General features: G+C 53.2%; 1 protein-coding gene across 5 annotated transcripts; it reads right to left on the reverse strand.

Moving 5' to 3' along the window:
- Positions 1–43: 43 nt before the first annotated feature.
- On the reverse strand, positions 44–27,957 carry SLC12A9 (solute carrier family 12 member 9). Of its 5 annotated transcripts, none has more exons than XM_078355793.1 (14): positions 16,058–16,181; positions 14,510–14,732; positions 14,155–14,289; positions 11,994–12,125; positions 10,671–10,979; positions 8,915–9,022; positions 8,695–8,806; positions 7,434–7,591; positions 7,245–7,327; positions 6,412–6,536; positions 6,064–6,256; positions 5,732–5,906; positions 4,824–4,970; positions 44–1,329 (listed from the first exon to the last, which is right to left on the reverse strand). In XM_078355793.1, the coding sequence occupies exons 2-14, from the start codon at positions 14,688–14,690 to the stop codon at positions 443–445; spliced, it is 2,745 nt and encodes a 914-aa protein (XP_078211919.1). In that variant the 5' UTR covers positions 14,691–14,732; positions 16,058–16,181; the 3' UTR covers positions 44–442. The 5 variants fall into 5 exon arrangements, with proteins under 5 accessions (XP_078211919.1, XP_035136725.1, XP_078211925.1 ...); XM_035280834.3 differs by having other exon boundaries at positions 16,054–16,181; XM_078355799.1 differs by lacking the exon at positions 14,510–14,732.
- Positions 27,958–27,997: the final 40 nt, after the last annotated feature.

Consider the following 27,997-nt stretch of genomic DNA (forward strand, 5'->3'; position numbering starts at 1 on the left):
CCCCTCCCTCTCACCTACCCACCAGCGCGGCTCAGCCAGCCTGTAGTGTTTTGGTCTTTTATTCATGGTCAGCAGAGTTAGAAAAATAAAACAGAATGAAAACATCACCACCCCAGTGGGCCACTGAGTCTGGCCAGGATGAGGAAACTGAGGTAGCCGAGAGTTCGGAGGGCCAGCCCCTAGCATCAAGGCACCAGTGAAGGGAGGCTGCGGACTCCCTCCCCTGCATGGTGGGGATGCCCGCCCGGAGTTACTGTGCTGGGGTCCCTCTGCCAAAGGAGGTGGGTGTGACACCCAAGCCCAGAACCCCCTCAAATCCTCCCCTGGGATCCAGGTCCCGAGGGGCAGGGCCACAGGACACAGTGCTTCCCTCCTCCTCTTCTAAGGTTCAGGATGGGCTGCCTGCCTGGGCCCTCTCTACCCAGCCCTGGAGGCAGGGGCATCAGAGATCAGTGCAGGTGACCGGGGTGACACCGTGAACCAGCAGTGTGGGGCCCAAGTCTCGGCTTAGAGTCTCCAGTAGCGCCAGGTAGCGGGGGTAGCGGGCAGGGTCGGCGGGCGGCCGAGGCAAGTACAGGAAGGTGAGGGCTGTGGTGGGGCCCTCGGCATCCCCACCCTCCGGCCCACCCGGCCCTCCTCCCGTGCCACGCCCCTGCTGGGCCCGAACCAGGGCGTTGGCGCTGCGTGCCAGGGCCTCTGCCTCCATGTCTCCCTGCCTACTGTTCACAAAGTCCCCTTCCTCCTCTGCCTCGGGTTCCCCAGCCTCAGCCCCCTCACCCCACACCACCTCCTGCACCTCAGCCCGGATCCGCAGTTGGCTCAGCAGCACCCGCAGCCGCCCCTCGGCCGCCCCAGGCGCCTCCTGAGGCCCCAGGCACAGGAAGATCCGGAGCCGGGCACTGTGCCAAGCAGGCACCATGCCCAAGATGGTTGCCATCTGCAGCAGGAAGAGGCCACAGACATCCACGTAGCCGGGCCCACCCCGGGGCCGCAGCAGGTTGAGGGGCCACACATCTACGTGGTGCAGCTGAGAGGTGCCCCCGGACCCCCGGCTCAGCCGCTCTGGAGGCAAGGCCCCACTGGCCCGGGCTAGCACCACATTCTTGTTCATCTTGAGGGCATCAGCCACCGTGGCCACATAGTCCTGGGGACTGAGAGCCCGGGGGCTCCCAGGAGCCCGGGGAGGAGGGAACAGTGTGCTGAGAGCCGGGGAACCACCCTCCCTGGTGCTGTCCACAGGCTCGGAGAAAGCCGGATCCGTCAAGAAATGGTCCTGTGGTGGGGCGTCATCGTAGAAACCCAGGACCAGCGTGTTGGGCTTCATGCCACCTGAGGGCAGAGAGGGGGAGGCAGGAACAGACAGGAGTCAGGCTCACAGGCTAAGTTTACATCACGCTCCCACACGCTGACAGCAGTATGTGTCAGCCATAAACTATGACATTCCCACTGTGTACAGGCTCTTACAGCAACATTCTGCACATTTGCATAATGACTTTTCATTTTTCCTAAACACTTTCACATGCACTTATTTTATTATCTCGGTGACTAATCTCCTCCACTTAAACAGACAAAGTTCGCATTAGGATGCTTGCCACGAATGAGCACTCCAATTCTATCGGGAGAGCAGGACACTGTCTGCACCCAGCTTCTAGCAGGGCAGATTTTCATGGTAGGAGATTCGAGTCAAACTCCGTCATTCAAACCAGACACCCTGATCAGACAAGTTCATGGCCTGAATCCCCGGGGGGAACAGCACCCCAGACCCTGCTAGGGGAAGATGAGAAAATGGACCGGGCCGGGCACGGTGGCTCACACCTGTAATCCCAGCATTTTGGGAAGCTGAGGCACACAGATCACCCGAGGTCAGGAGTTTGAGACCAGCCTGGCCAAAAAGGTGAAACCCCATCTCTACTAAAAATACAAAAGTTAGGCTGGGCACGGTAGCTCACACCTGTAATCCCAGCACTTTTGGAGGTTGAGATGGGCAAATCACCTGAGGTCAGCAGTTTGAGACCAGCCTGACCAACATGGAGAAACCCCATCTCTACTAAAAATACAAAATTAACTGGGCATGGTGGCGCATGCCTGTAATCCCAGCTACTCAGGAGGCTGAGGCAGGAGAATTGCTTGAACCCAGGAGGCGGAGGTTGTGGTGAGCCGAGATCCCACCATTGCACTCCAGCCTGGGCAACTAAAGTGAAACTCCGTCTCAAAAAAAATTAAAATACAAAAATGAACAGGGCATTGTGGCGGGTACCTATGATCCCAGTTATACTCAAGAGGCTGAAATATGAGAATTGCCTGAACTCTGAAGGTGGAGGTTACAGTGAGGCGAGATCGCACCACTGTACTCCAGCCTGGACAACAGAGCGAGACTCCATCTCAATTAAAAAAAGGAAAAAAAATGAACCAGGGCTCCCTAGTATGTTTCTATTACTGCAAAACCCTAATCGTGGTGGTATAGCCTGGTATCCGCTTACCAGGGGCTGTGTCCTGTGGAAAGCACTTTGTATTTTAACTCATTTGAACCTTGAAGCAATGCTATGAGGTAGGTACTATTTAGTCTCCTCTTTTTACTGATAAGGAGCCCGAAGCACTAAGCGATGAAGTCACTCGCCCACAGGCTCACAGCTGGTAGGTACTGGGGCAGGTAGGTCAACACACGCTGCCTCCACCCAGCATGAGAGGCCACACTCTGAGACACCAAGCTGGGCATGTGCCAACCACAACGCCCCAAGTCCCTGCCAACAAGCTCCTGTTCCTTAATTTTTGAATGACCCATGTGGAATCAGGTAATTCCCCCCCTTGAACCAGGCTGACTTTACAGGGAGACTCAGAGACCTCTTCTAAGACCCCTTCTCATGAAACAAACATTGCTCAACCCATAAATCAAATTCTCTATGACAGGATAATCCACCATTTAAAGGAAATACTTTCCCTTTTATTGGAGTAGGTCGATGCAAAAGTAATTGCATTTTTTTCCCCACTAAAATGGCAAAAACAGGCCAGTGCGGTGGTTCATGCCTGTAATCCCAGCACTTTGGGAGGCTGAGGCAGGCGGATCACCTGAGGTCAGAAGTTTGAGACCAGCCTGGGCAACGTGGCAAAACCCCATCTCTACCAAAAATATATGAAAATTAGCCAGCGTGCTGGCGTGCACCTGCAGTCCCAGCTACTCAGGAGACGGAGATGGGAGAATCACTTAAACCTGGGAAGCAGAGGCTGCAGTGAGCTGAGATCAAACCACTGCACTCCGGCCTGGGTGACAAAGTGAGACCCTGTCCAAAAATAAGGGCAAAAACCACAACTGCTTTTGCACCGACCTAATATCTTCCACGGGATAAATTTCATGAGCATAGTGGTCTCTGCACAAAAGGTGAAGACAAGGCTCTCAGATGCTCTATGGGTCAGTGATGCTTGCCAACACCCTAAAACATCTCAGCAGGTATGAACTCCAGCTGATCTTGCGAAATAAACTAGTCACGCCCCCTCCTGAGTATCTCCCAGGGTCTGATTTTCACTGAACCGGGCAATGTCCAACACAGTTGAACTGCAGCCAGACTCTGAATAGAGAAGGAAGCAAGCGCTTTGGTGACAGGCGCTGGTCCACGATTAAAGGATAAGGCAGTGACTGAGCATGGATGACCCTGGCGGCCTCAGCACTAAAAGCTGAGAATTCACCGCTCCATCCGCAAGCGTCAGCCCCACACAGCCTCTGGCATCCTTGGTGGCTTGGGGGTGGGGGGCGGGGCATGTTACATCTACTTCCCAACCCCTTTCAAAGCCTGGCTGAATCACCATCTCTCCACAAAACCTTTGCTGGCTATATAGTGGCTGGCCTGCCTTCCTCTGAACGCTGGTGGCTAAAAACCATCTGGGGGCCGGGTGCAGTGGTTCACGTCTGTAATCCCAGCACTTTGGGAGGCCAAGGAGGACAGATCACCTGAGGTCGGGAGTTCAAGACCACCCTGACCAACATGGAGAAACCCCGTCTCTACTAAAAATATGAAATTGGCCAGGAGTGGTGGGACATGTCTGTAATCCCAGCCACTCAGGAGGCTGAGGCAGGAGAATTCCTTGGAGCTGGGAGGTAGAGATTTCGGTGAGCCGAGATCAAACCATTGCACTCCGGCCTGGGCAACAAGATCGAAACTCCGTCTCAAAAAAGAAAAAAACAAAACAACCATCTGATTTGCTGAGGCAGCTGGAGATTCAAATAATGCTCCATTGTCCCTCAGAATATACTCTTCAGTGCCTATGCCTCAATTTTGGGGTCAGAAAAAAAAGAAAGGCCAGACACAGTGGCAGATGCCTGTAATCCCAGCACTTTGGGAGGCCAAGGCGGGTGGATCACCTGAGGTCAGGAGCTCAAGACCAGCCTGGGCAACATGGTGAAACCTCACCTCTACTCAAAATACAAAAATTAGCTGGGCATGGTAGCACACAAGTGTAGCATACTCCCTACTCGGGAGCCTAAGACAGGAGAATCACTAGAACCCGGAAGGCGGAGGATGCAGTGAGCCGAGATCGCACCACTGCACCACTCCAGCCTGGGCAAGAAAAAGTGAGACTCCGTCTCAAAAAAAAAAGGGAAGGAAAAAAACCGCAATGGCATCGCCCACCCCATTGCTAGTCCCCAGCATCTCCTAGGAGACCTTATCGCACACTGTCTGCGGCTATTATCTTTGAGACTGTCTTATCTGCTCTCCACTATAAGGTCCTTTTGCAGTTTGCAATCTGTGGCTGACTCTCTAGGGGAGGGGCGCGGGGATTTGAAGTAGCCACAGGGGAAGGCTGAGGGCATCCAGGGAGGAGCATCTCACCGAGGCCCGAGATTCGCAGCAGATGCTGAGCCCCCTGGCGCACGGAGGGTGAGAGGGTTAGATCCACAAAAGCCTTCACCTGGGCCCGGTCCACCAGGCTCAGCCATGCCCCATACTGAGGCTGTACTGGGTCCGAGGGCAGGGAGTCTACACAGAAGATAAGGAAAGGAAGGCAGCCAGTGTCAGCCAAGTTCAATGTCTCCTGGAGTCCAAATCACACATGAGCCTGGTCAGGGCTAGGGCTGCTTGGAGAATTCCCTAGGGAGGAGATAAAAGGGGCTGGTGTCATGGCTCATGCCTGTAATCCCTGCACTTTGGGAGGCCAAGGTGCAAGGGCTGCTTGAGCCAGGAGTTGTGGACCAGCCTGGGAAACATAAAGAGACCTCATCTCTACGAAGTAGCCAGGTCTGGTGGCACACACCTGTAGTCCCAGCTACTTAGGAGGCTGAGGCAGGAGGATCGCTTGAGCCCAAGAAGTTGAGGCTGCAGTGAGCTATGATGGCACCCCTGCCCTCCAGCCTGGGTGATAGAGCAAGACCTTGTCTCAAAAAAAGTGGGGGGAGGGGGACTGGCCATGGTGGCTCTTGCCTACAATCTCAGCACTTTGGGAGGCCAAGGTGGGCAGATCACTTGAGGTCAGGAGTTAGAGACCAACTTGGCCAACATGGTGAAACCCCATCTCTACTAAAAATACAAAAACTAGCCAGGCATGGTGGTGTGCACCTATATCCCAGCTCAGGAGGCTAAGGCAGGAGAATCGATTGAACCCGGGAGGTGGAGGTTGCAGTGAGCCAAGATCGTCCCACTGCACTCCAGCTTGGGCAACAGAGCGAGACTCTGTCTCAAAAAAAAAAGAGGTAAGGTAAGAGAAGGATGTGAGTGAGTGAATGAGTGGGAGGGCAGCTCACCGAGGTCTCCCAAGGTGACGTGGCCCAGCACGTAAAGCCCCCCCTTCTTAAGCTGGTTGGCCAGTCGCAGCAGAGGCAGGGCGCCCCTGGGGTTCCCCACCAGCAGCAACAGCTGGGGCCGCCAGAACTTCACGTGGTCCTTCCGGACATCCAGCCGGAGCAGATACTTACGCACCTGGGTACAGTGGGAGGCGGTGGGGAAGTGGCAAGATCAAACACACAGCCCCGTTTGGCACCTCTTGGATGGGAACACCAACTCCAGCTGAAGGGAGGGAGAAGAGGTTCCCTGACTGCCTCCCTCTCCCCCACCCACCGCCACCCGCTCCCCGTACCTGGTGGAAGAGCAAGGCCTGACTGACATAGCCCCAGCTGCTGGGGCCTCCTCGCGCAGTGAGCAGCGCAGCCAGCAGGCCCATGAGGAGCAGGGAGCCCCCGGCTGCGCCGGGGCTGATGAGGAACATCATGAGCAGGCAGGAGGCCACCCCCAGCAGGCAGGTATGCCAGGAGAACAGGCTGAAGGTGGGGCTGCGGACACGGAGGGGAGGAGGGACCGAAACTCAGGGTCAGTCTCGTGCCAGGCTGCAGTCCCCAGCCCCACACCTGGGCCAGAGTCCTCTGCATTTTCCCATTCCTTCCTTCTTCTCTCCCTCTCCAGGCACACAGGCCTCTGAGTCTCTCACCGGAAGTTGGGGGCCGAGGCCCACTCCAGGCTCAGGCAGGACAGGTCCACGGCGGCATAGGCCACTAGGTAGAAGACGGTGACTACGGCTGCTATCGTGTTCAGCTTCCCCGCCAGAAGCACCAGCTGGGCAGGGGCCAAGAGGTATGCCGTTGATCCAAAGTGCCGGCATACTTCCAAAGTGCCAGTGCATCCCAAAGACTGCCAGTGTACCCCCAAAGTGTCAATGAGCCCCAGAAAGTGCTAGTGAACCCTGCAAAGTGCCAGTATGCCCCAAAAGTGTCAACCCCCAAAGGTGCCAGTATACCCCCAAAGTGTCAGTGAGCCCCAGAAAGTGCCAGTGTACCCCAAAGTGTCAATGAATGCTGGAAAGTGCCAGTGAGCCCTCCAAAGTGCCAGTGCACCCCCTAAAGTGTCAATGAACCCCAGAGAATAGCAGTGCACCCCCACAGAGAGCCACTGAACCTCCAAAGTATCAACAAACCCCTACAAAGTGTTGGTACATCCCAGAGTGCCAGCAAACTCCTCAAAGTGCTGGGGTACCCCACCAAGTACCAGTGAACTCTGAAAAATACTAGTGTACCCCATAAAGTGTCAGTGAAGCCTGCAAAATGCCAGTGTACCCCAGAAAGTGCCAGCAACCCCCCCCAGGGTGCCAGTGAACCCTGTAAAGTGCTGGTGAACCCCACAAAGTGCCAGTGAAACCTGCAGAGTACCAGTGCACCCCAAGTGCAAATGCATTTGCCTTTGCATTTGTCTCCCAACCTGCATCTAACTGCACCCCCATCCTGCCAGCTGGTGGGGTGAGGAAAGGGCCCGTTGAAGAAGTCTCACCTGCACCAGGCCCCAAGAATACAGTACAGCTCCCCAGGGGTTTCCCCCTCGGGACACAACCTTGGCCGGCGCCAAGATCACTCCTAGAAAAACAGAATCCATAGCAGACACATCAGCCGGGGCCTACTGGGTACACAGAAGGGACCCGGGAGGGCATGCTCCGAACCAGCAAGGAGGCAGAGAACCCACCAAAGAGGTCGTCCCGGGCCAGGGCATGGAGGATGCGGGAGGCACCGATGAGCGAGCTCATGGACGCCGAGAGTGCAGTGGCATAGATTCCAATCAACACCAGCGGGGGCCACAGGCTGATGGCGCGGAAGAACCCATAGTCCTCCTGCAGCAGGGTCCTAGGAGGGAGGGAAAGGAGGATGCGGAGGATCATGCTCAAAGGATGGGAAAACCCCCAGCCCTGATCTTAAGGATCAGACTCAGATATCAAATGTGCTAAAGGGATATGCCTGGTATTCATTGGGCAGCCTTGGATTTAATCACTCAGTGGTCCTTCCTTTCTCTCTCTTTTTTTTTTTTTTTTTTAGTTTTTATTTTTCTTTTGTTTCTGAAAAGCTGTAATCTCTTTTTTTTTTTTTTTGAGACTGAGTTGCACTTTTGTTGCCCAGGCTGGAGTGTAGTAGCTCGATCTCCACTCACCACAACCTCTGCCTCCCGGGTTCTAGTGATTCTCCTGCCTCAGCCTCCTGAGCAGCTCGGATTACAGGTGCCCACCAACACACCTGGCTAATTTTTTGCTTTTGTAGTAGAGACAGGGTTTCACCATGTTGGCGAGGCTGGTCTCAAACTCCTGACCTCAAGTGATTCACTCACCTTAGCCTCCCAACGTGCTGGGATTGCAGGCATGAGCCACCGAGCCTGCTCCTTTCTTGTTTTTTTAAGAGACAAGGTCTCACTCCAACCCCCAGGCTGCAGTGCAGTGCTGCATTCATAGCTCACTGCAGCCTAGGCCTCTTGGGCTCAAGCAGTTCTCCCATCTCAGCCTCCCAAGTAGCTAGGACTACAAGCAGGTGCCATCACACCTGACTAATTTTTGTATTTGAGAAGGTCTTGCTATGTTGCCCAGGCTAGTCTGGAACTACTGGGCTTCAGTGATCCTCCTGCCTCAGCCTCCCAAAGTGCCGTGATTACAGGTGTGAGCCGCCGCACCCGACTGTCACACCTAATGGTATATGCACAAGAGGCCAAATATTTATGGAAATGCAAACTTCGTAGAAAGCCATTGCCCACTCTCGCTCCCAAGCTAAGTGCCTGCCACAGTACCAGGTCCATGGCAGCCTCTGGCTACATGCTATCAATCCCCAGTGGCCAACCTTCCCCTATTTTCCCTCCATCCCAACAAGCTGGATTTCTGCTCCCCAATCCCTCAGCCTGTGTTTCCCTTGGTGGCCCAGGTGCAGCAACCTTGCTTGAGCCTCCACCCCCATCCCTCCCTAGATACCTGTCACAGGTGAAGCTGGAGAGGAAGAAAAGCAGGACATAGACGAAGAGGGTGTAGGCGACGGCGATGATCGTGCCCAGCGGGATGGCCCGGCTGGGGTCCTTCAGCTCCCCTGTGGGGAGGGGAGCAGAAGGGGCAAGGTCAGCCCTCCCACTGTCCCCCTGGGTCCCTCATGGTGGCAGCCCCACACCCCCAGCAGGCCGTAGGCAGGAACTGTCACCTGACATGTTGGCCCCAGCCATGATGCCTGTACAGCCGTTGAAGAGGACAGCAAAGACGCTGGCAAAATTCATCATGGCTCCCGTGGTATAGTCCTCAGCATAGCCAGCTAGGAGGATGCTCCCAGGAGGGAGAGGACATCAGCATCCCCCTCAGGGATCCAGGCCTCTCAGCCACCCTTTCCACACATTCCACAGCCCCCCACCGCCTCCCCTGACTGCCCTCACCAAGACCCCAGCCTGCCCCTGCACTGGCCTTGGGTCAGCCAGACACATTGCCACATCCCCAAAACACTCTGATATTCCTCCCTCCAGGCCCTAATCCACACTTTTTTATTTATTATTTATTTATATATTTTTTTAGAGACATGGTCTCGCTCTGTCACCCAGGTTGGATTGCAATGGTACCATCGTAGCTCACTGCAGCCTCTACCTCCTGGGCTCAAGCCTGTCAAGTGGCTGGGACTACCGGTGTGCTCTACCATGCCCATCTAACTTTTTAATTTTTATTTATTTATTTATTTTGAGACGGAGTCTCACTCTATCACCCAGGTTGGAGTGCAATGGTATGATCTCGGCTCATTGCAACCTCCACCTCCTGGGTTCAAGTGATTCTCCTTCCTCAGCCTCCCAAGTAGCTGGGATTACAGGTGCCCACCAGCACACCTGGCTAATTTTTATATTTTTAGTACAGATGAGGTTTCACCATGTTGGTCAGGCTGGTCTCAAACTCCTGGCATCAGGTGATCCACCCTCCTCAGCCTCCCAAAGTGCTGGGATTACAGGCGTGAGCCACTGCACCTGGCCTATTTACTGTTTTGAGACAGAGTCTTGTTCTGAAGCTCAGGCTGGAGTGCAGAGGTGGCGATCTCAGCTCACTGCAGCCTCCCCGTCCCGAGTTCAAGTGATTCTCATGCCTCAGCCTCCTGAGTAGCTGGGACTACAGGCATGTGCCACCACATCTGGCTAATTTTTGTATTTTATTATTATTATTATTTGGAGACGGAGTCTCCCTCTTGTCACCCAGGCTGCAGTGCAGTGGCGAATTCTTGGCTCACTGCAGCCTCTGCCTCCTGGGTTTAAGCAATTCTGCCTCAGCCTCCCGAATATCTAGGACTACAGGTGCCTGCCACTGTGCCCAGCTAATTTTTGTATCTTTTTTTCTTTTTCTTCCCAAGAATGTTGACTGAGATAATTTTTGTATTTTTAGTAGAGACAGGGTTGGCCAGGCCAGTCTCAAACTCCTGACCTCAGGTGATCCTCCTGCCTTGGCCTCCCGGAATGCTGGGATCACAGGCCCGAGCCACCATGCCCAGTCTCAAGCTCTTTCCTGAGATGCCTTCCCTCCCTGCTCTCAGCTCCTGGCTGAATCCCCCACCCATCCATCTCAGGCCACCTCCAGCTCCACGGCTCCTGCCCTTCCCAGCCCATAGTCAGGTGTCCCTTCTCTCCACTCCTGGGCGATCCTGATCTGTTTAAGTCATGCTGGGCCTTACTGTGCTATTGAACTGATTCCTGAATACACATCTCTCCCCAGCTAGTCCCTCTAAAACAGGGACTGTCTTGTGAGCTCCCTCCTGCCCCAAAGGCCAAACACACACTGGACAGGCCTGAATGAAGCTGCATTGTTCTGCGCTCCAGACCTCCTGCCCCACATTCCCTCTGACACCTCTATTCATCCAGGGATTCTAAGGGTCCGGCCCCAATGCCTGCCCACTCCTCACCCCGAGATCCCGGCCACCACAGTGCCTCGCTCACCGCCTAAGTTGTCCTTCAGCGTACTGCTGTTGAAGCCAGTGAAGTGGCCAAATCGAGGCGGCAGGGAGGAGCCATTGCGGCCAGGCCGAGGAGTCAAGGGGATGTTCCTCGGCCCCACAGCCACGAAGCTGATGAGCACGGAGGTCAGGGAGCCAGAGACCAGCAGGAATGTAAGAAATGAGGCACGGGCGTAGAGGTCGGCTCCCAGGGTACAGACCCCTCCCACAAGGCCCAGCAGCAGGGAGCCATACAGCAGGTTCCAGCCGTAGCCCTGGGGCAGGACTTGGAGGCCACTGGGCCCTGTGGCATCTGGAGAGAGGTAGGGACAGAGTTAGAAGGCCTGATCCTGAGGCACTCCACCGGCCGGGCATGGTGGGTGGCTCATGCCTGCAATTCCAGCATTTTGGGAGGCCAAGGTGGGAGGATTGCTTGAGTCCAGGAGTTTAAGACCAGCCTGGGCAACACTGCAAAACCCCAACCCCACAAAAACTGCAAAAATTAGCCAGGCATGGTGATGTGTGCCTATATTCCCAGCTACTGGGAGGCTGAGGTGGGAGAATCGCTTCAGCCTGGGAGGCAGAAGTTGCATTGCTCCAAGATCGTACCACTGCACTCCAGCCTGGATGACAGAGTGAGACCTTGTCTCAAGAAAAAAAAAGGGGGACCGAGCGCCATGGCTCATGCCTGTAATCTCAGCACTTTGAGAGGCCGAGGCAGGTAGATCACTTGAGATCAGGAGTTCAAGGCCAGCCTGGCCAACATGGGAAACCCTGTCTCTACTAAAAATACAAAAAATAGCCAGGCGTGGTGGTGGGTGCCTGTAATCTCTGCTGCTCAGGAGGTTAAGGCAGGAGAATCGCTTGAAGCCGGGAGGCAGAGGTTGCAGTGAGTAGAGATAGTGCCACTGCACTCGAGCCTGGGCAACAAAGCGAGACTCCATCTGAAAAAAAAAAAAAAAAAAAAAAGAAGGGACCCAGTCCCAACCATGACCCAAAAGCAAGACAAGCCCCACTCTGCCCACCTGCTGTCAGAGAGACCACCTTCCCCACTTCCCTCTCAGCTCTAACTCAGCATCTTAGCGCTCCCTGGTAGTCTCGTCAATTTCAAGAATCTCAGCCCAGTCTCTCCCACTGGTTATCTCCCCCAGGCAAGGACAATATCGGATGTCACATCTCTTGCATGATGCTGGCCACACAGCAGGAGCTCCGGAAAGCCAAGGTAATGGCTCACTCTGCCCTTCTAGAGAGGACCTTCTCCTTCATGATCGCACACTCCCAGACCCTGCAAACCCGCAGAAATGCCCAGAGTGGACAAAGCACAGACCGGCCCCAAAGACGTCAAGCACAGACTCCACCAGCCCCAGCAGGGAGACAGCACAGCCACAGACGTTAGCCAGGTAGAACATGAGGCCAATGCTGCCGCCGACCTCGGGCCCCAGTGTCCGGCTGATCATGACTGAAAGTGGAAGCAGGGGTGAGCATTAAGGAAAAACACTGAAACGGGCGTGAGGAAGGCGCCACAGCTCGAAGCACTTCACCCGAGTGCAGCCAGTCCCCAGCCATGCGGCTTTGCACAAGTCGCTCATACCCTGTGAGTGACACTTTCTGCATCTGTAAAACAATCACTGCCTAGGCCAGGCTCGGTGGCTCATGCCTGTAATCCCAGCACTCTGAGAGGCCGAGGCGGGTGGATCACGAGATGAAGAAGTCGAGACCATCCTAGCCAACGTGGTAAAACCCTACCGCATTCCAGCCTGGCGACAGAGCGAGACTCTGTCTCAAAAAAAAAATCACTGCCTAACAGGCAAGATTGTTAGACTAGAAACTGACATTAACGTGTAGGGCAATATTGATCTTCACTATACCAGCCTGCCTGCTGCACATTCATTAAAACTTGCCCTGCCAGGCACAGTGGCTGATGCCTGTAATCCCAGCATTTTGGGAGGCTGAGGCGGGAGGATCACTTGAGGCCAGGAATTCAAGACCAGCCCGGGAAACATAGCAAGACTCCCTCTCAACAAAAAAAATTAAAAATTGGCCTGGCGTGGTGGCTCACGCCTGTAATCCCAACACTTTGGGAGGCCAAGGCAGGCGGATCACCAGGTCAAGAGATCAAGATCATCCTGGTCAACATGGTAAAACCTCATCTCTACTACAAATACAAAAATTAGCTGGGCGTGGTGGCGCTCACCTGTAGTCCCAGCTATACTCGGGAGGCTGAGGCAGAAGAATCACTTGAACCTGGGAGGCAGAGGTTGTAATGAGCCGAGAGAGCGCATTGCACTCCAGTCTGGCGACAGAACGAACCTCTGTCTCAAAAAATAAAAATTTAAAAATTGGCCAGGAGCGGTGGTTCACGCCTATAATCCCAGCACTTTGGGAGGCCGAGGCAGGTGGATCACGAGGTCAAGAGATCGAGACCATCCTGGTCAACAAGGTGAAACCCCGTCTCTACTAAAAATACAAAAATTAGCTGGGCATGGTGGTGGCGCGCCTGTAGTCCCAGCTACTCAGGAGGCTGAGGCAGGAGAATTGCTTGAACCCAGGAGGCGGAGGTTGCAGTGAGCTGAGATCATGTCATTGCATTCCAGTCTGGGTAACAACAGCGAAACTCCATCTCAAAAAAAAAATTAAAAATTAAACAGGGGTGGTGGTACATGCCAACTACTCAGGAGGCTGAGGCAGGAGGATCACTTAAGCCCAGGAAGTCGAGACTGCAGTGAGCTATGATAGCGCCACTGCACTCCAGCCTGGGAGTCAGAGTCTTGCTCTGTTGCCCAGGTTGGAGTGCAGTGATGCGATCTTGGCACACTGCAACCTCCACCTCCCAAGTAGCTGCTTCAAGCGATTCTCCTGCCTTAGCCTCCCAAGTAGCTGGAATCACAGGCAGATGCCACCATGCCCAGCTAATTTTTGCATTTTTAGTGGAGACGGAGTTTCACCATGTTGGCCAGGATGGTCTCAAACGACTGGCCTCAAGTGATCCTCCCACCTGGGCCTCCCAAAGTGCTGGGATTACAGGCATGAACCACCACACCCAGCCTAAAAAAAATGTTAAGAATGAAAAAAAAAAAAAAGGCCGGGCGCAGTGGCTCAAGCCTGTAATCCCAGCACTTTGGGAGGCCGAGGCGGGTGGATCACGAGGTCAAGAGATCGAGACCATCCTGGTCAACATGGTGAAACCCCATCTCTACTAAAAATACAAAAAATTAGCTGGGCGTGGTGGAGCACACCTGTAATCCCAGCTACTCAGGCTGAGGTAGGAGAATTGCCTGAACCCAGGAGGCGGAGGTTGCGGTGAGCCGAGATCGCGCCATTGCACTCCAGCCTGGGTAACGAGAGCAAAACTCCGTCTCAAAAAAAAAAAAAAATCACTTGTCATGCTCCTGAGCCAACAAAGGTAATGACCCCTTCCCCACCCTCCCTAGCAGGCAGAACAGCCCAGGCCCCAGCCCAGACCCCAGTCCATTGATGTTGGAGGATACAGTAGGCTCCGCCCCCCTGCACGGCTCCATTGGTGGCGATGGCACAGACAGAGAGGACGGTGAGTGCCAGGATGAAGTAGGCAACGAGGAGCATAGCCAGGGCCTGCAGCAGCCCAGCGTGACCCACCACGAACCCTGAGGCAGGAGCAGCAAGTCAGGTCATGGGGACCCACACCCCAAATCCCCCACCCACTGGGTCCGCAGCCGTCCAAGGTGGAACTAAATGCAAGCTCACAGGGAGCCCTCCCCAAGCCCTTCAGCCACCCGCTTCTCCCAGGGCCGCTTCCTAATGTCATCCCAGTCCCACCCCTCCCCATCATGTCCCCTCAGTCCTCCTTGTCCAGGGCCCACTCACCAATCCTCAGAAAAACAACTATGCTAAACATGGACAGGACAGTGGGCACCACCACACCCAGGAAGGTGGACAGCTTCCGGGCAGACGCCCCTCCAGGACCCCCAGCCCCATTAGCAGGGAGGGCAGCCCCCTCCTCCCCTAGGAGCCGGTAGGCCAGCAGAGGCGAGCTCTCACTGGCCATGGCTGAGCACAGGCAGAGGAAACCACAAACGGGTTAGGTGACCTGCAAAGGAGATTATGTTGCATCAAAAGCAGATCTGTAGAGCCCACCCACCCACAAACACCACTAACCAAACACCCAGAAGCCTCCCCAAAAGAGAGAGCTGCTCACTACTAAAAACACAAAAATTGGCTGGGCTCAGTGGTTCACACCTGTAATCCCAGCACTTTGGGAGAAGGAGGTGGGTGGATCACCTGAGGTCAGGAGTTGGAGACCAGCCTGGTCAAATGGTGAAAACCCCATCTCTACTAAAAATACAGAAATTAGCCTGGTGTGGTGGCTTACGCCTGTAGTCTTGGCTACTTGGGAGACTGAGGCAGGAGAATCGCTTGAACCCAGGAGGCACAGGTTGCAGTGAGCCAACACTGTACCACTGCACTCCAGCCTGGGCAACAGAGTGAGACTCTGTCTCAAAAAAAAAAAAAAAAGCCAGGCGTGAAGGTGCACGCTTGTCATTGAAGCTGGAGACTGAGGCAGGAGAATTGCTTGAACCCTGGAGGCACAGGGCTGCAATGAGCCCAGATTGAGCCACTGCAATCCAGCCTGGCTGGGAGAGTGAGACCCTGTCTCAAGAAAGAAACAAAAAAAGAGTACCTCAAGTAAACAGGAACGCCCTCACACCCTGCTTACCAGCAACTCAAAAGAGCCAGTGAGGCTGCAAATGATACCAGCCACTCCTCCACAGAGAAGTGGTACCCCAAACCCATCAGCAGGGGTTTCAGAGCCCCTCCCGGCTGCTGGGGGCCACCCCTTCCCTTATGTTCCTGACAGTAGGGATGGCACCAGGTCTGGAAAGGCAAAGTTTCTCTGACGGCACAGGCTTCTCCAGCCTCTCCCTCCTTAACTAGCATTGCAAGAGGAAGCAAATCTCCCAAAAGGGAAGTAAGTTACGGGCAGGAGAGCCTTCCCCGTCTCCTCCTTCAGTGTCCTGAGCTGCCCCTACCAAGGCCCCCATGCAATCACTGCACCCACAGGCAGCAAGAAACTTCCAACTCTTCCAAAGCCCCACCCTCCGTCAATCCTCTCCCTCAATCCATCTCAAACTCCCTCCTCCTCTCTTTAGCCTCCTCAGATTCCTCCCATCCAAACGAGCCTCTCCAGATTCCTCCCATCCCCACTCCAAACTCTACCAACCCAAACGCACCCCTCGACTAGGAAAACAGAAACACTGGCCGGCTCCCACCGAGCAACTCAAGGTCCCCGGGTCCTCCTCCCCCTACCCGGGCTCCTGCTCCTTTGCGCCTGCTGGGGTGCAAGGGGGCCAGGATCTCCCTCCCGGCCAGGTGCACCCCACAGCTCGGTGGGCCGCGGGGCACTCACTCACCCACCCGCAGGACGCAGCGCTCGGAGCGATTCCCGCGAGGCTGGGGGGCTCCGCCTCGGGCGCAGAGCGGACGCGGGCCGGAAAAGACAGCCGCGGCTACCGGGATGCCAGGCCCGGAGCCTGTCCCCACCCCCACCAGCACGCGCGCGCCATTGGTCCCGGTCCCCGGCCCCGCCCCGTGGGCGCGCCCGGGGAAGCTCCGCCCCCTCTGCGTTCCCCCCGCCTGTCAGGTTCCAGTTCCAGCTCCACGTGCGCACGGGGATTGCCCTGCAGTCTGGGTCTCCCTGAAGACTGGCGTCTCCGACAGGGCGTGCGCAGCGGGTGTCGGAGCCTCCAGCATTTTGGTGCACAGAATCAACGCCGCGGGGCCGGATCCCAGTCCCAGCTCCTAGGTGCCGGGAGCTGCCACCCCGCTAAAGTGGGCGTGTGAGGACTGCCGAAGGCGGCCGGAAGGTGGGCGAGGCTGCCACACCTGGGCCAGGTGCGTCACGGGGACTCCGGCCCCCTTAGTTCGGGATTTCTGGAGTCCTAGTCCTCCAACCTCGCAAAGCCCTAGAACCTCCGCGGGTCCCAGCCTCGCCCCTCACCCCTGCGGGGATCCTTCCTTGCGACCGATCCAGCTGCGCTCTTCGCTTCGGCCACCGGAGGGAGCCATTGGCCACCGATGTGGGTCCAGGGTCGCTTTGCTCCGTCTGATGCCCGCTTTCCTACCTCCCTGTAGTGTTCTCACCTCCAGCAGAAATCCTAGAGGCTGTGAACCCTACTGAGAACTGAGACTCCTTCACTCTTTACAGATCCATCAACAGCAGTACCGCCTGTCAACGCGTCCTCAGGTGAAAAATAAGCACAGACTCGAACCTCCCTCCTAAGGTTGCTGTGAGTTCAGTGAGCTAATAGGCTTTATCTTATTTTTTTGATATAGAGTTTGCTCTTGTGGCCTAGGCTGGAGCGAAATGGTGCCATCTCGGCTCACCACAACCTCCGCCTCCTGGGTTCAAGCGATTCTTCTGCCACAGCCTCCCAAGTAGCTGGGATTACAGGCATGTGCCACCACGCCTGACTAATTTTGTACTTTTAGTAAAGACGGGATTTCTCCATGTTGGTCAGGCTGGTCTTAAACTCCCGACCTCAGGTGATCTGCTGGGATTTACAGGGTTGTGCCACACACGGCGCCCGGCCTAAGCACTTTAGAACAACACCTAAAGGTTCGATACATTATCCCTTCCAAATAGCACCACTGCTTTAAAGTAGCCACTCTCCGAGGTAGGTACCACAGTTCTTTCTTTTTTTTTTTTTTTTTAAGATGGGGTTTCACCCTGATGGCCAGGCTGGTCTTGAACTCCTGACCTCAGGTGATTCACCCACCTCGCCTCCTAAAGTGCTAGGATGACAGGCATGAGCCACTGCACCTGGCTGGTACCCACTATTATTTCAATTTTTCAGATTAGGAAATTGAAGCTTGGAGACTGTACCTTTTTTTTTTTTTTTTTTTGATCCAGGGACTATTACACAGGCTGGAGTGCAGTGGCTTGATCTCCCTTCACTGCAACTTCAGCCTTTTCAGCTCACGCATCCTCCTGCCTCAGCCTCCCAAGTGCCTGGAACTACACAGGGACACACCACCACACCTGGCTAATTTTTTCCTATTTTGTAGATACCGGGTTTCGCCATGTTGCCCAGGCTTCTCTGGAGCTCCTGAACTCAAGCGTGTGCCTGTAGTCCCAGCTACTTGGGAGGCTGAGACAGAAGAATCGCTTGAACCCAGGAGGCGGAGGTTGCAGTGAGCTGAGATCGCACCACTGCGATTTGAGGCCAGGGGTTCGAGACCAGCCTGGGCAACACAGAATACACTGTCTCTGATATGTATATATATTTTTTTACTCCACCCTGGGCAACAGAATTCGACTCTATCTCAAAAAAAAATTTTTTTTTTCAGCATCGGTTATAAGCACTCCCTGGCCTAGGCTGACCTGTCCATCACTGAACTCTGCTTCCGTAAATCTCACCCTCCACCTTACCCTGTTACTCTGTAGTTTTGCTCTGGACCTTGTCTTCGTCAGCGACTGCAGCCCTCCTCTTCAGTTCGCCTCTTCTACTGCACTTGTTGAAGAAAAAACCTGACGCTTGTTAAAACAGCAAGGCAGACTTTATTCAGGACTAGTTTGACTGGCACGAGTCACACTAGATGGTGACGAGAAACTGGGTGCAGAGGCTCCCTCCTGTAATCTCAGCACTTTGGAAGGCTGAAGCAGGGGGATCACTTGAGCCCAAAAGCTCCAGACCAGCCTGGGCAATATAGTGGGACCCCATCTCTACAAAATAAGATAAAATAATTAGGCATGATGGCACCTGCCTCTTGTCCCAGCTACTCAGGAGGCTGAAGCTGGAAGGTCCCTTGATCCCAGGAGGTTGAGTGAGCTATGATAGTGCCACTGCACTCCTGCCTGGGTGGCAGAGTGAGACCCTATCTCAAACGAACAACAAAAGACTATGGCAAGCTGTAGTGGCTTGCACCTGTAATCCCAGCACTTCAGGAGGATGAGGCAGAAGGGTCATTTGAAGCCAGGAGTTCGAGACCAACCTGGGCAACACAGAATACACTGTCTCTAATATGTATATATATATATATTTTTTTTTACTCAACTGGGCGTAGTGACGCAGGCACACCTGAAGTCCCAGCTACTCAGGAGGCTGAAGTAGGAGGATAGAGGCTGCGGTGAGCTATGATCCTATGGCTGCACACCAGTCTGGGTGATAGAGCAAGACCTTATCTCAAAAAAAAAAAAGAAAGAAAAGGAAGGGAGGGAGGGAGGGAGGGAGGCAGGCAAGGCATGTTGGCTCACGCCTGTAATCTCAGCACTTTGGGAGGCCAAAGCAGGTAGATCACTTGAGGTTAGGAGTTCGAGACCAGCCTGACCAACATGGGGAAACCGCATCTCTACTAAAAATAAAAAATTACCTGGGTGCAGTGGCAGGCGCCTGTAGTCCCAGCTACTCAGGAGGCTGAGGTGGGAGAATCACTTGAACCTGGGAGGTGGAGGTTGCAGTGAGCCGAGATCTCACCACTGCACTCCAGCCTGGGTGACACAGTGAGACTCTACCTCAAAAAAAAAAAAGGAAGGAAGGAAGGAAAGAGAGGGAGGGAGGGAAAAAAGGAAGAATAGAAAGAAAGAGAGGAAGGGAGGGAGGGAGGGAAGAAAGGAAGGAAAAGAAAAACCAGCAAAATAAAATAAAATGACTGGCAGTAGGGAAGAATTCAGACTCAACTCCAAACACAGCAAATGCAGTTGGGGGTTTACAGCCGACTAGCAGAAGGGGAGTGAAGGGGAGACAATGGAAGAATTACCAAGAGGAGACCGATCGAGGGTAGGGAATTTTCCCAGAAATCAGCACAGGGTGATCAAATACCAAAGGTAAGGGACTCTCTCTACACCAGGCAAGGCAGGCCTGGAAAGGCGGTGGGATGTGGGGAGCAGAACACAACAGGGAGACCCAGTCAAGAAGAGGACCCAGGCCGGGAGCGGTGGCTCACGCCTGTCATCCAGCACTTCGGGAGGCCGAGGTGGGTGGATCCCCTGAGGTCAAGATTTCCAGACCAGCCGGGCCAACATGGCAAAACCCAGCCTCTACTAAAAATACAAAAACCAGCTGGACGTGGTGGTGGGTGCCTGTAATCCCAGCTACGGCCAGGCGCAGTGGCTCACGCCTGTAATCCCAGCACTTTGGGAGGCCAAGGCGGGTGGATCACGAGGTCAAGAGATCAAGACCGTCCTGGTCAACAAGGTGAAACTGCGTCTCTACTAAAAATACAAAAATTAGCTGGGCATGGTGGTGGGCACCTGTAATCCCAGCTACTCGAGAGGCTGAGGCAGGAGAATTGCTTGAACCCAGGAGGCAGAGGTTGCGGTGAGCCAAGATCGTGCCATTGCACTCCAGTCTGGGTAACAGCAGCGAAACTCCGTCTCAAAAAAAAAAAATCCAAGCTACTCAGGAGGCTGAGGCAGGACAATCCCTTTGAACCTGGGACATGAAAGTTGCAGTGAGCCGAGATCATGCCACTGTACTACAACCTGGGCGACAGAGTGAGGGTCTGTTTTTTTTTTTTTTTTTTTTTTAAAAAGAGGCCAGGTGCGGTGGCTCATGCTTGTAATCCCAGCACTTTGGGAGGCCGAGGCAGATGGATCACAAGGTCAGGAGTTCGAGACCAGCCTGGCCAGCACAGTGAAACCCCATCTCTACTAAAAATGTAAAGATTAGCTAGGCATGGTGGCAGGTGCCTATAATCCCAGCTACTTGGGAGGCTGAGGCAGGAGAATTGCTTGAACCCGGAAAGTTGCAGTAGGCTGAGATCTCGCTGCTGCATTCCAGCCTGGGTGACAGAGCTAGACTCCGTCTTAAAAAAAAAAAGGGAGGAGTACCCAGAGGAGACTGACTGCAGTTCAGACAAGGAGAAAGTCTTTGTCATGCCTGAGCCCAACCGTTCTCTACCTGACTGGATGCCGGTTCATCCGTCCTACCCCCTTTCCACTCTCCCCTTCTTCCCCAACAGTCCCTCCCCAGCATCTTCATTTCCCTTCTTTTTTTTTCTTCTTCAAGACAGAGTCTTGCTCTGTCGCCCAGGCTGTAGTGTAGTGCGCAATCGCAGCTCACTGTAACCTCTGCCTCCTGAGTTCAAGCAATTCTCCCGCCTCACCCCCCAAAGTAGCTGAGACTACAGGCACCTGCCACCACGCCTGGCTAATTTTTGTATTTTTAGTAGACATGGGGTTTCACCATGTTGGCCAGGCTGGTCTCAAACTCCTGACCTCTAGTGATCTATTCACCTCGGCCTCCCAAGGTGGTGGGATTACAGGTGTCAGCCACCGTACCGGCCTGCCCTCTCTTTGTACCTGTCTGGCAAAACCAAGACCTGGTAAACTCATTCAGCTTGTCCCAAGCGACTGAATGTGTCCAGAGAAAACATTCAACCACCCCGGCTCGGTGGCTCACACCTGTAATCCCAGCACTTTGGGAGGTCGAGGTGGGTAGATCACCTGAGATCAGGGGTTCAAGACCAGCCTGGCCAACATGGTGAAACCCTGTCTCTACTAAAAATAAAAAAAATTAGCTGGATGTGGTGGCACACACCAGTAGTCCCAGCTACTACTCAGGAGGCTGAGGCAGGAGAATCGCTTGAACCCAGGAGACAGAGGTTGCAGTGAGCCAAGATCACGCCACTGCACTCCAGCCTGGGCAACAGAGCACTACCATGCCCAGCTAATTTTTGTATTTTTAGTACAGACTAGAAATGGTGTTTTGCCATGTTGGCCAGACTGGTCTTGAACTCCTGGCCTCAGGTGATCTGCCCTCCTCGGCCTCCCAGAGTGCTGGGATTACAGGCATGAGCTACCACGCGCAGCCCCAAGTGGGCTCTTAATGCTGCCCAGCATTCCCCCAACATCTGTCTGGTCCATTCATGTTCCCACACCCCTAGATGCAAATCCTTACCCCTCCCTCCAATACTCCAATGCGTTTTCCGCCATTCTCACTCTGGGCTCACTGCCCAGCTTCCCATTTCATTAAGAAAACAGAAGCCGGCTGGGCATGGTGGCCCACACCTGTAATCCCAACACTTTGGGAGGCTGAGGTGGGAGGATCACCTGAGGTCTGGAGTTCAAGACCATCCTGGCCAACATGCTGAAACCCCATCTCTACTTAAAAGTACTAAAAATTAGTCGGGCCTGGTGGCACACACCTGTAATCCCAGCTACTTGTGAGGCTCAGGCAGGAGAATTGCTTGAACCCTGGAGGTAGAGGTTGCAGTGGGCTGAGATCGAACCACTGCACTCCAGCCTGGACAACAAGAGTGAAACTCCGTCTCCAAAAAACAAACGAATAAACCAAAATCCTTCAAACAAAACAAAAAGGTTTGGACAACTGACGGGCTTTGCAGAGACCATGATAATGACCCCAGGGAGTGTGATAAAAGCACCCGGCTGCAGCTGAGGTCCAAAAGAAAAACACCAACCCTACCCCCAAGGGCCCTATGACAAGTACTCATAGGTGGGTATCTGGTGAAGGTCCCATCAAGAATGCTGCAGGTATTTGGGAGGCAGAGACGGGCAGATCATGAGGTCAGGAGTTCGAGACCAGCCTGACCAACCTGGTGAAACCCTGTCTGTACTAAAAATACAAAATTAGCTGAGCATGGTGGTGCATGCCTGTAATCCCAGCTACTCGAGGCTGAGGCAGGAGAATCACTTGAACCCAGGAGGTGGAGGTTGCAGTGAGCCAAGATCGTGCCATTGCACTCCAGTCTGTTCAAACAGAGTGAAATTCTGTCTCAAAAAAGAAAAGAAACTCTGTCTTAAAAAAATAACAGAAGTCATCCAGAGAGATCCTAACAGCCCCTCCGCACCCATCACCCATCACCTACCTACACACGTCAGTGCCCTTTGCTCTGCCCTCCCTCCAGTTATGAGGAACAAATGAATCGAACACCCAGCTAAGGTCCACCTGCCACTTTTGCAGTAGCTCCCAACCTTTCTTTCCACTGGATCCTTCCCATGGATATGCAAATATGCTTTATTTCTCTTGCTTTAAAGAAAGAAAAGGCCCGGGGCAGTGGCTCACACCTGTAATCCCAGCACTTCGGGAGGCCTAGGCAGGAGGATCACTTGAGGTCAGGAGTTTGAGACCAGCCTGGCCAACATGGTGAAACCCCGTCTCCACTAAAAATACAAAAAAGTAGCTGGGCATGGTGGTGCACTCCTGTAATCTCAGCTACTTGGGAGGCTGAGGCTGAGGCACTCCCACCTGGGTGAGAAAGAGCAAGACTCTGTAAAAAAAAAAAAAAAACTAGCCAGGCATGGTGGCTCACACCTGTAATCACCTTGGGCGGCCAAGGTGAGCGGGTCACCTGAGGTCGGGAATTCCAGACCAGCTTGACCAATATGGTGAAACCCCACCTCTATTAAAAATACAAAACTTTTAGCCGGGCTTGGCGGCAAGTGCCTGTAGTCCCAGCTACTTGGGAGGCTGAGGCAGAAGAACCACTTCAATCCCAGGAGGTAAGGTTGCAGTGAGTTGAGATTGTGCCACTGCACTCCAGCCTGGGTGACAAAGCAAGACTCTGTCCCCAAAAAAACAACCTCAAAACTAAAAACCATACAAAAAAACCCTCCTTATATTAGTTGCCTATCCGAGCTCTCTTTATAATCCTTTCCTTTCATCTCTTTCTATTTCTCTTTTTTGAGACGGAGTGTTGCTTTGTGGCCCAGGGTAGAGAGTGCAGTTGTGCGATCTGGGCTCACCGCAACCTCCCCCTCACGGGTTCAAGCAATTCTCCTGTCTCAGCCTCCTGAGCAGCTGGGATTACAGAACCCCATCACCATGCCCAGCTAATTTTTGTATTTTTAGTAGAGACAGCGTTTCACCATGTTGGCCAGCATGGTCTCAATCTCTTGACCTCGTGATCCACCCACCTCGGCCTCCTGAAGTGCTGGGATTACAGGCGTGAGCCACCGCGCGGCTAATTTTTGTATTTTTAAGTAAAAATGGGGTTTCACCATATTAGCCAGGCTGGTCTCGAACTCCCAACCTCAGGTGATCCACCAGCCTCAGCCTCCCAAAGCACTGGGATTGCAGGCGTGAGCCACCACACCTGGCCCTTTCTTTTTCAATTTCCTGGCCCCCAAAGTTGATAACCCTTTTTCTTTTCTTTCTTTTTTTTTTTTTTTTTTTGAGACCGAGTTTCGCTTTTGTTACCCAGGCTGGAGTGCAATGGCGCGATCTCAGCTCACCGCAACCTCCGCCTCCTGGGTTCAGGCAATTCTGCTGCCTCAGCCTCCTGAGAAGCTGGGATAACAGGCACGCGCCACCATGCCCATCTAAGTTTTTGTATTTTTAGTAGAGATGGGGTTTCACCTTGTTGACCAGGATGGTCTCCATCTCTTGACCTCGTGATCCACCCGCCTCGGCCTCCCAAAGTGCTGGGATTACAAGCGTGAGCCACCGGGCCCGGCCCAACTCTCACTTTTTCCGGTCAATGCAATGGCCTCTGTTCCAGTCTTCATTTTACTAACCTACCAGCGTTATTTGACCAATTGCCTTCCCCTTAGAACACTTTCCTCACTTGGCCTCTCAGATCCCAAATTCCTCTCGCTCCGTCGGCTCTGCTGGTTCTTCCTCATCTCTCATGTTAACCTTGGAGCACTCGTGGGTGTTGTAGGACCAGCCAAGAGGCCATGGTGGCATGGAAGCGCTACTGAGGAGTGAAGCTCAGTCTTCAGACTCTTTTCAACACTTGTCCCCACTCCCTTGGCTGGGCGCAGTGGCTCACACCTGTGATCCCAACACTTTAGGAGGTCAAGGTGGGCAGATCATGTGGTCAATAGATCGAGACATCTATGGTGTAACCCCGTCTCTATGAAAAATACAAAAATTGGCTGGGCGTGGTGGCACACACCTGTCCCAGCTACTTGAGAGGCTGAGTAGTCCCAGCTACTCGAGAGGCTGGGGTGGGAGAATCGCTTGAACCAGGGAGCCAGAGATTGCGGTGAGCCAAGATCCCACCAGTGCACTCCAGCCTGGGTGACAGAGCGAGACTGTCTTAAAGAAAAATACCCATGGCGGAATCATTGAGAAAAAAACACTCATAGCATAATCATTGAGAAAAAAAACACTCATAGCATAATCATTGAGAAAAAAAACACTCATAGCATAATCATTGAAAAAAACACACTTATATCCACTCTCCTTTCACGACCTCATCGGTCTCTTAGTTCAATTATTTTTCTGTTTTTATTTATTTATTTATATTTGAGACTTGGTCTCACTCTGTCACCTAGAAATATAGTGGCACCATCATAGCTCACAACAACCTCTATCTCCTGGGCTCAAGCAATCCTCCTGACTCAGCCTCCTGAGTGGCTACAGGCACATGCACCCATGCCCAGCTAATTTTTTATTTTTTGTAGAGACAGGTTCTCACTATGTTGCCCAGGCTGGTCTTGAACTCCTGGACTCAAGTAATCCTCCCACCTCGCCCTCCCAAATGTTGGGATTACAGACATAAACCACTGCGCCCGGCCCAATCTCAGTTTTAATCCCATCTATATAATAGTGCCCCCAAGGGTGTGCCTCCCGCCCAGACCTCTACCCTGAACTTCAGACTGGATAGCCAACACTCTAATACCATCTTTTGTTGTTATGAGAGGGAATCACACTGTCGCCCAGGCTGGAGTGCAGTGGCGTGATCTCAGCTCACTGCAACCTCTGCCTCCCCAGTTCAAGCGATTCTCCTGCCTCAGCCACTCCAGCAGCTGGGATTACAGGTGCCTGCCACCACACCCAGCTAATTTTTGTATTTTTAGTAGAGATGGGGTTTCGCCATGTTGGCCAGGCTGGTCTTGAACTCCCGACCTCATGTGATCCACTCACCTCCGCCTTCTAAAGTGTTGAGATTATAGGCATGAACCACGGCAGCCCCTCTACTACAATCTGCTTGGACATCAAATGGGCAGCTCAAACTTGGTATGTCCAAAACCAAATACTCAAACTCCCGCCACCTGCTCCTCTTGTGGTCCTCTCCTCTCTCCTGCCGCTCAGCCCGGAAACCTGGGATTATACCAGAATATCTTAAACCCAGCATCCAAACCATAGGCAATTCCTTTGGCCCCCACTCTCAAGTTACGATGTCTGCGACCACGTTTGACCACCCGAGTGCAAGCCACAGCCACTTCTTCCGTGTTTTCACAATAGCCCCTAACTGGTTTTCCCACTTCTGCGCTTGTCCCTAAAGTCTGTCCTCAACTGAGTAGCTACAGGGACGCTGTTTAATACCCATTCCTGATGGGTACCATCTTTCATAACTCTCCAGTAGCATGCCTTTCTCCAAGTAAAAGGCAACAGCCACATCTGTACTTACGATGGCCTAACTCACTGACTACAGTCCTCCCGTATGCCTGATGCCTTGACATAAATTTTTTTTGAGACAGAGTCTCACTCTGTCACTCAGGCTGGACTGCAAAGGTGGGATCTCAGCTCACTGCAAGCTCTGCCTCCCGAGTTCAAGCAATTCTCCTGGCTCAGCCTCCCAAGTAGCTGGGATTACAGGTGTGAGCCACCACACCCAGCTAATTTTTGTATTTTTAGTAGAGACAGGGTTTCATCATGTTGGCCAGGATGGTCTCGATCTCCTGACCTCGTGATCCACCCGCCTTGGGCTTCCAAAGTGCTGGAATTACAGGCATGAGCCACCGAGCCCAGCCACCTTTATGTAAATATTAACAGTATTTCCTGGCTTGAGGTCAGGAGTTTAAGACCGGCCTGGCCAACTTGGTATTTCTACTAAAAATGCAAAAAAAAAAAAAAAAAAAAAAATAGCCAGGGGTGGTAGTGCACGCCTGTAATCCTACATACTGGGGAGGCTGAGGTGGGAGGATTGCCTGAGCCCTGGGAGGGGAGGTCGCAGTGAGCTGAGATCGAGCCACTGTACCCCAGCCTTGGCGACTGAGTATCTAAATAAATAAATTAATTAATTAATTAATAAGACTTCGTATCTAAATAAATAAATAAAAATAGCATCTTCTTTGCTTAGAAGCGTCCCAGAATGCTAGGCACAGTGGCTCACACCTGTAATGTGGCATCTCCATCCCCACATCTCTCTTCTCGCCTCCTGCACATGCCCCGAGAGGGCCCCTGGGCTGTTCCTCAGACAACCCCGGAACCTCTTTTAGATCTTTAGGACTCAGTTATTATCTTCTTAGTGACATTTTCCTTGCCAATCCCATTTAAAATTGAACCAATGCTTTGGGAGGCGAAGGCAGGAGAATCACTTAAGCCCAGGAGTGTTAGATTAGCCTGGACAACATAGCAAGACGCTGTCTCCACAAAAAATTTAAAAAATAGAAATATATTTTAAATAAATAAATGAAATGAAATTGGCCAAGCATGGTGGCTCACACCTGTAATCCCAATACTTTGGGAGGCCAAGGCAGGTGGATCACCTGACGTCAGGAGTTTGAAACCAGCCTGGCCAACATGGTGAAACCTTGTCTTTACTAAAAATACGAAAATTAGCCGGGCGTGGTGGCGTGCATCTGTAATCCCATCTACTTTGGAGGCTGAGGCAAGAGAATCGATTGAACTCGGGAGGTGAAGGTTGCAGTGAGCCGCGATCGCGCCACTGCACCCCAGCCTGGGCAACAGAGTGAGACTCTGTCTCAAAAAAAAAGAAATGAAATTAAACCATACCTCCTCCCTTTTTCCTATATTTTTCTCCATAGCACTTAGCACCGTCTAACTGATATATATTGTTTATGTATCTTGTTTGTTGACTGCCTACTCCCAATAGAAAGTTAAGCTCAGGACAGGCTCGGTGGCTCAGGCCTATCACATCCCAACACTTTGGGAGGCCGAGGGTGGAGGATCACTGGAGGTCAGGAATTGGAGGCTGCAATGAGCTATGATCGCGCCGATGCACTCAGCCTAGGCAACAGAGCGACATCCTGTCTCAAAAAAAGAACGTTAAGCTCCACGAAACAAGAGCTTCTGTTTTCTTGGCTGCTCTCCTGAGCCTGGAATAACCAAACATTCACGGTAGCTGCAGGAACCCTCCGAGATCAAACCCACCTCCCGCCAGCAGTTAGAGACCTGGAACTTGCTGTTCACGTGACTGCCAGCTAGGAAGGAAAGATGGCGGCGCCCGTGATGGCTTCAGAGAGAGGGCAATCAACGAGAGGACGCCGGCTTGCCAGAGCGTCCACGCCGCCGCCTATTCTGCGATTGCGTCCTGGGAAGGCGCGAATTCTGGGGCTACGGGCGGGTCCTCCTCTCCACCATTTTTTTGATGGAAAAAATAATTCTCAAAGACGGTTTAGTCTGACCTGCCTACCCACCTCTTGACATCCCCAGGATCCGAGGCGTGTAAAAGATGGGATTATTGGGCCAGGCGCGGTGGCTC

This window comes from Callithrix jacchus, chromosome 2 (genome assembly GCF_049354715.1).
Source record: "Callithrix jacchus isolate 240 chromosome 2, calJac240_pri, whole genome shotgun sequence".
NCBI classification, from domain to species: Eukaryota; Metazoa; Chordata; class Mammalia; order Primates; family Cebidae; genus Callithrix; species Callithrix jacchus.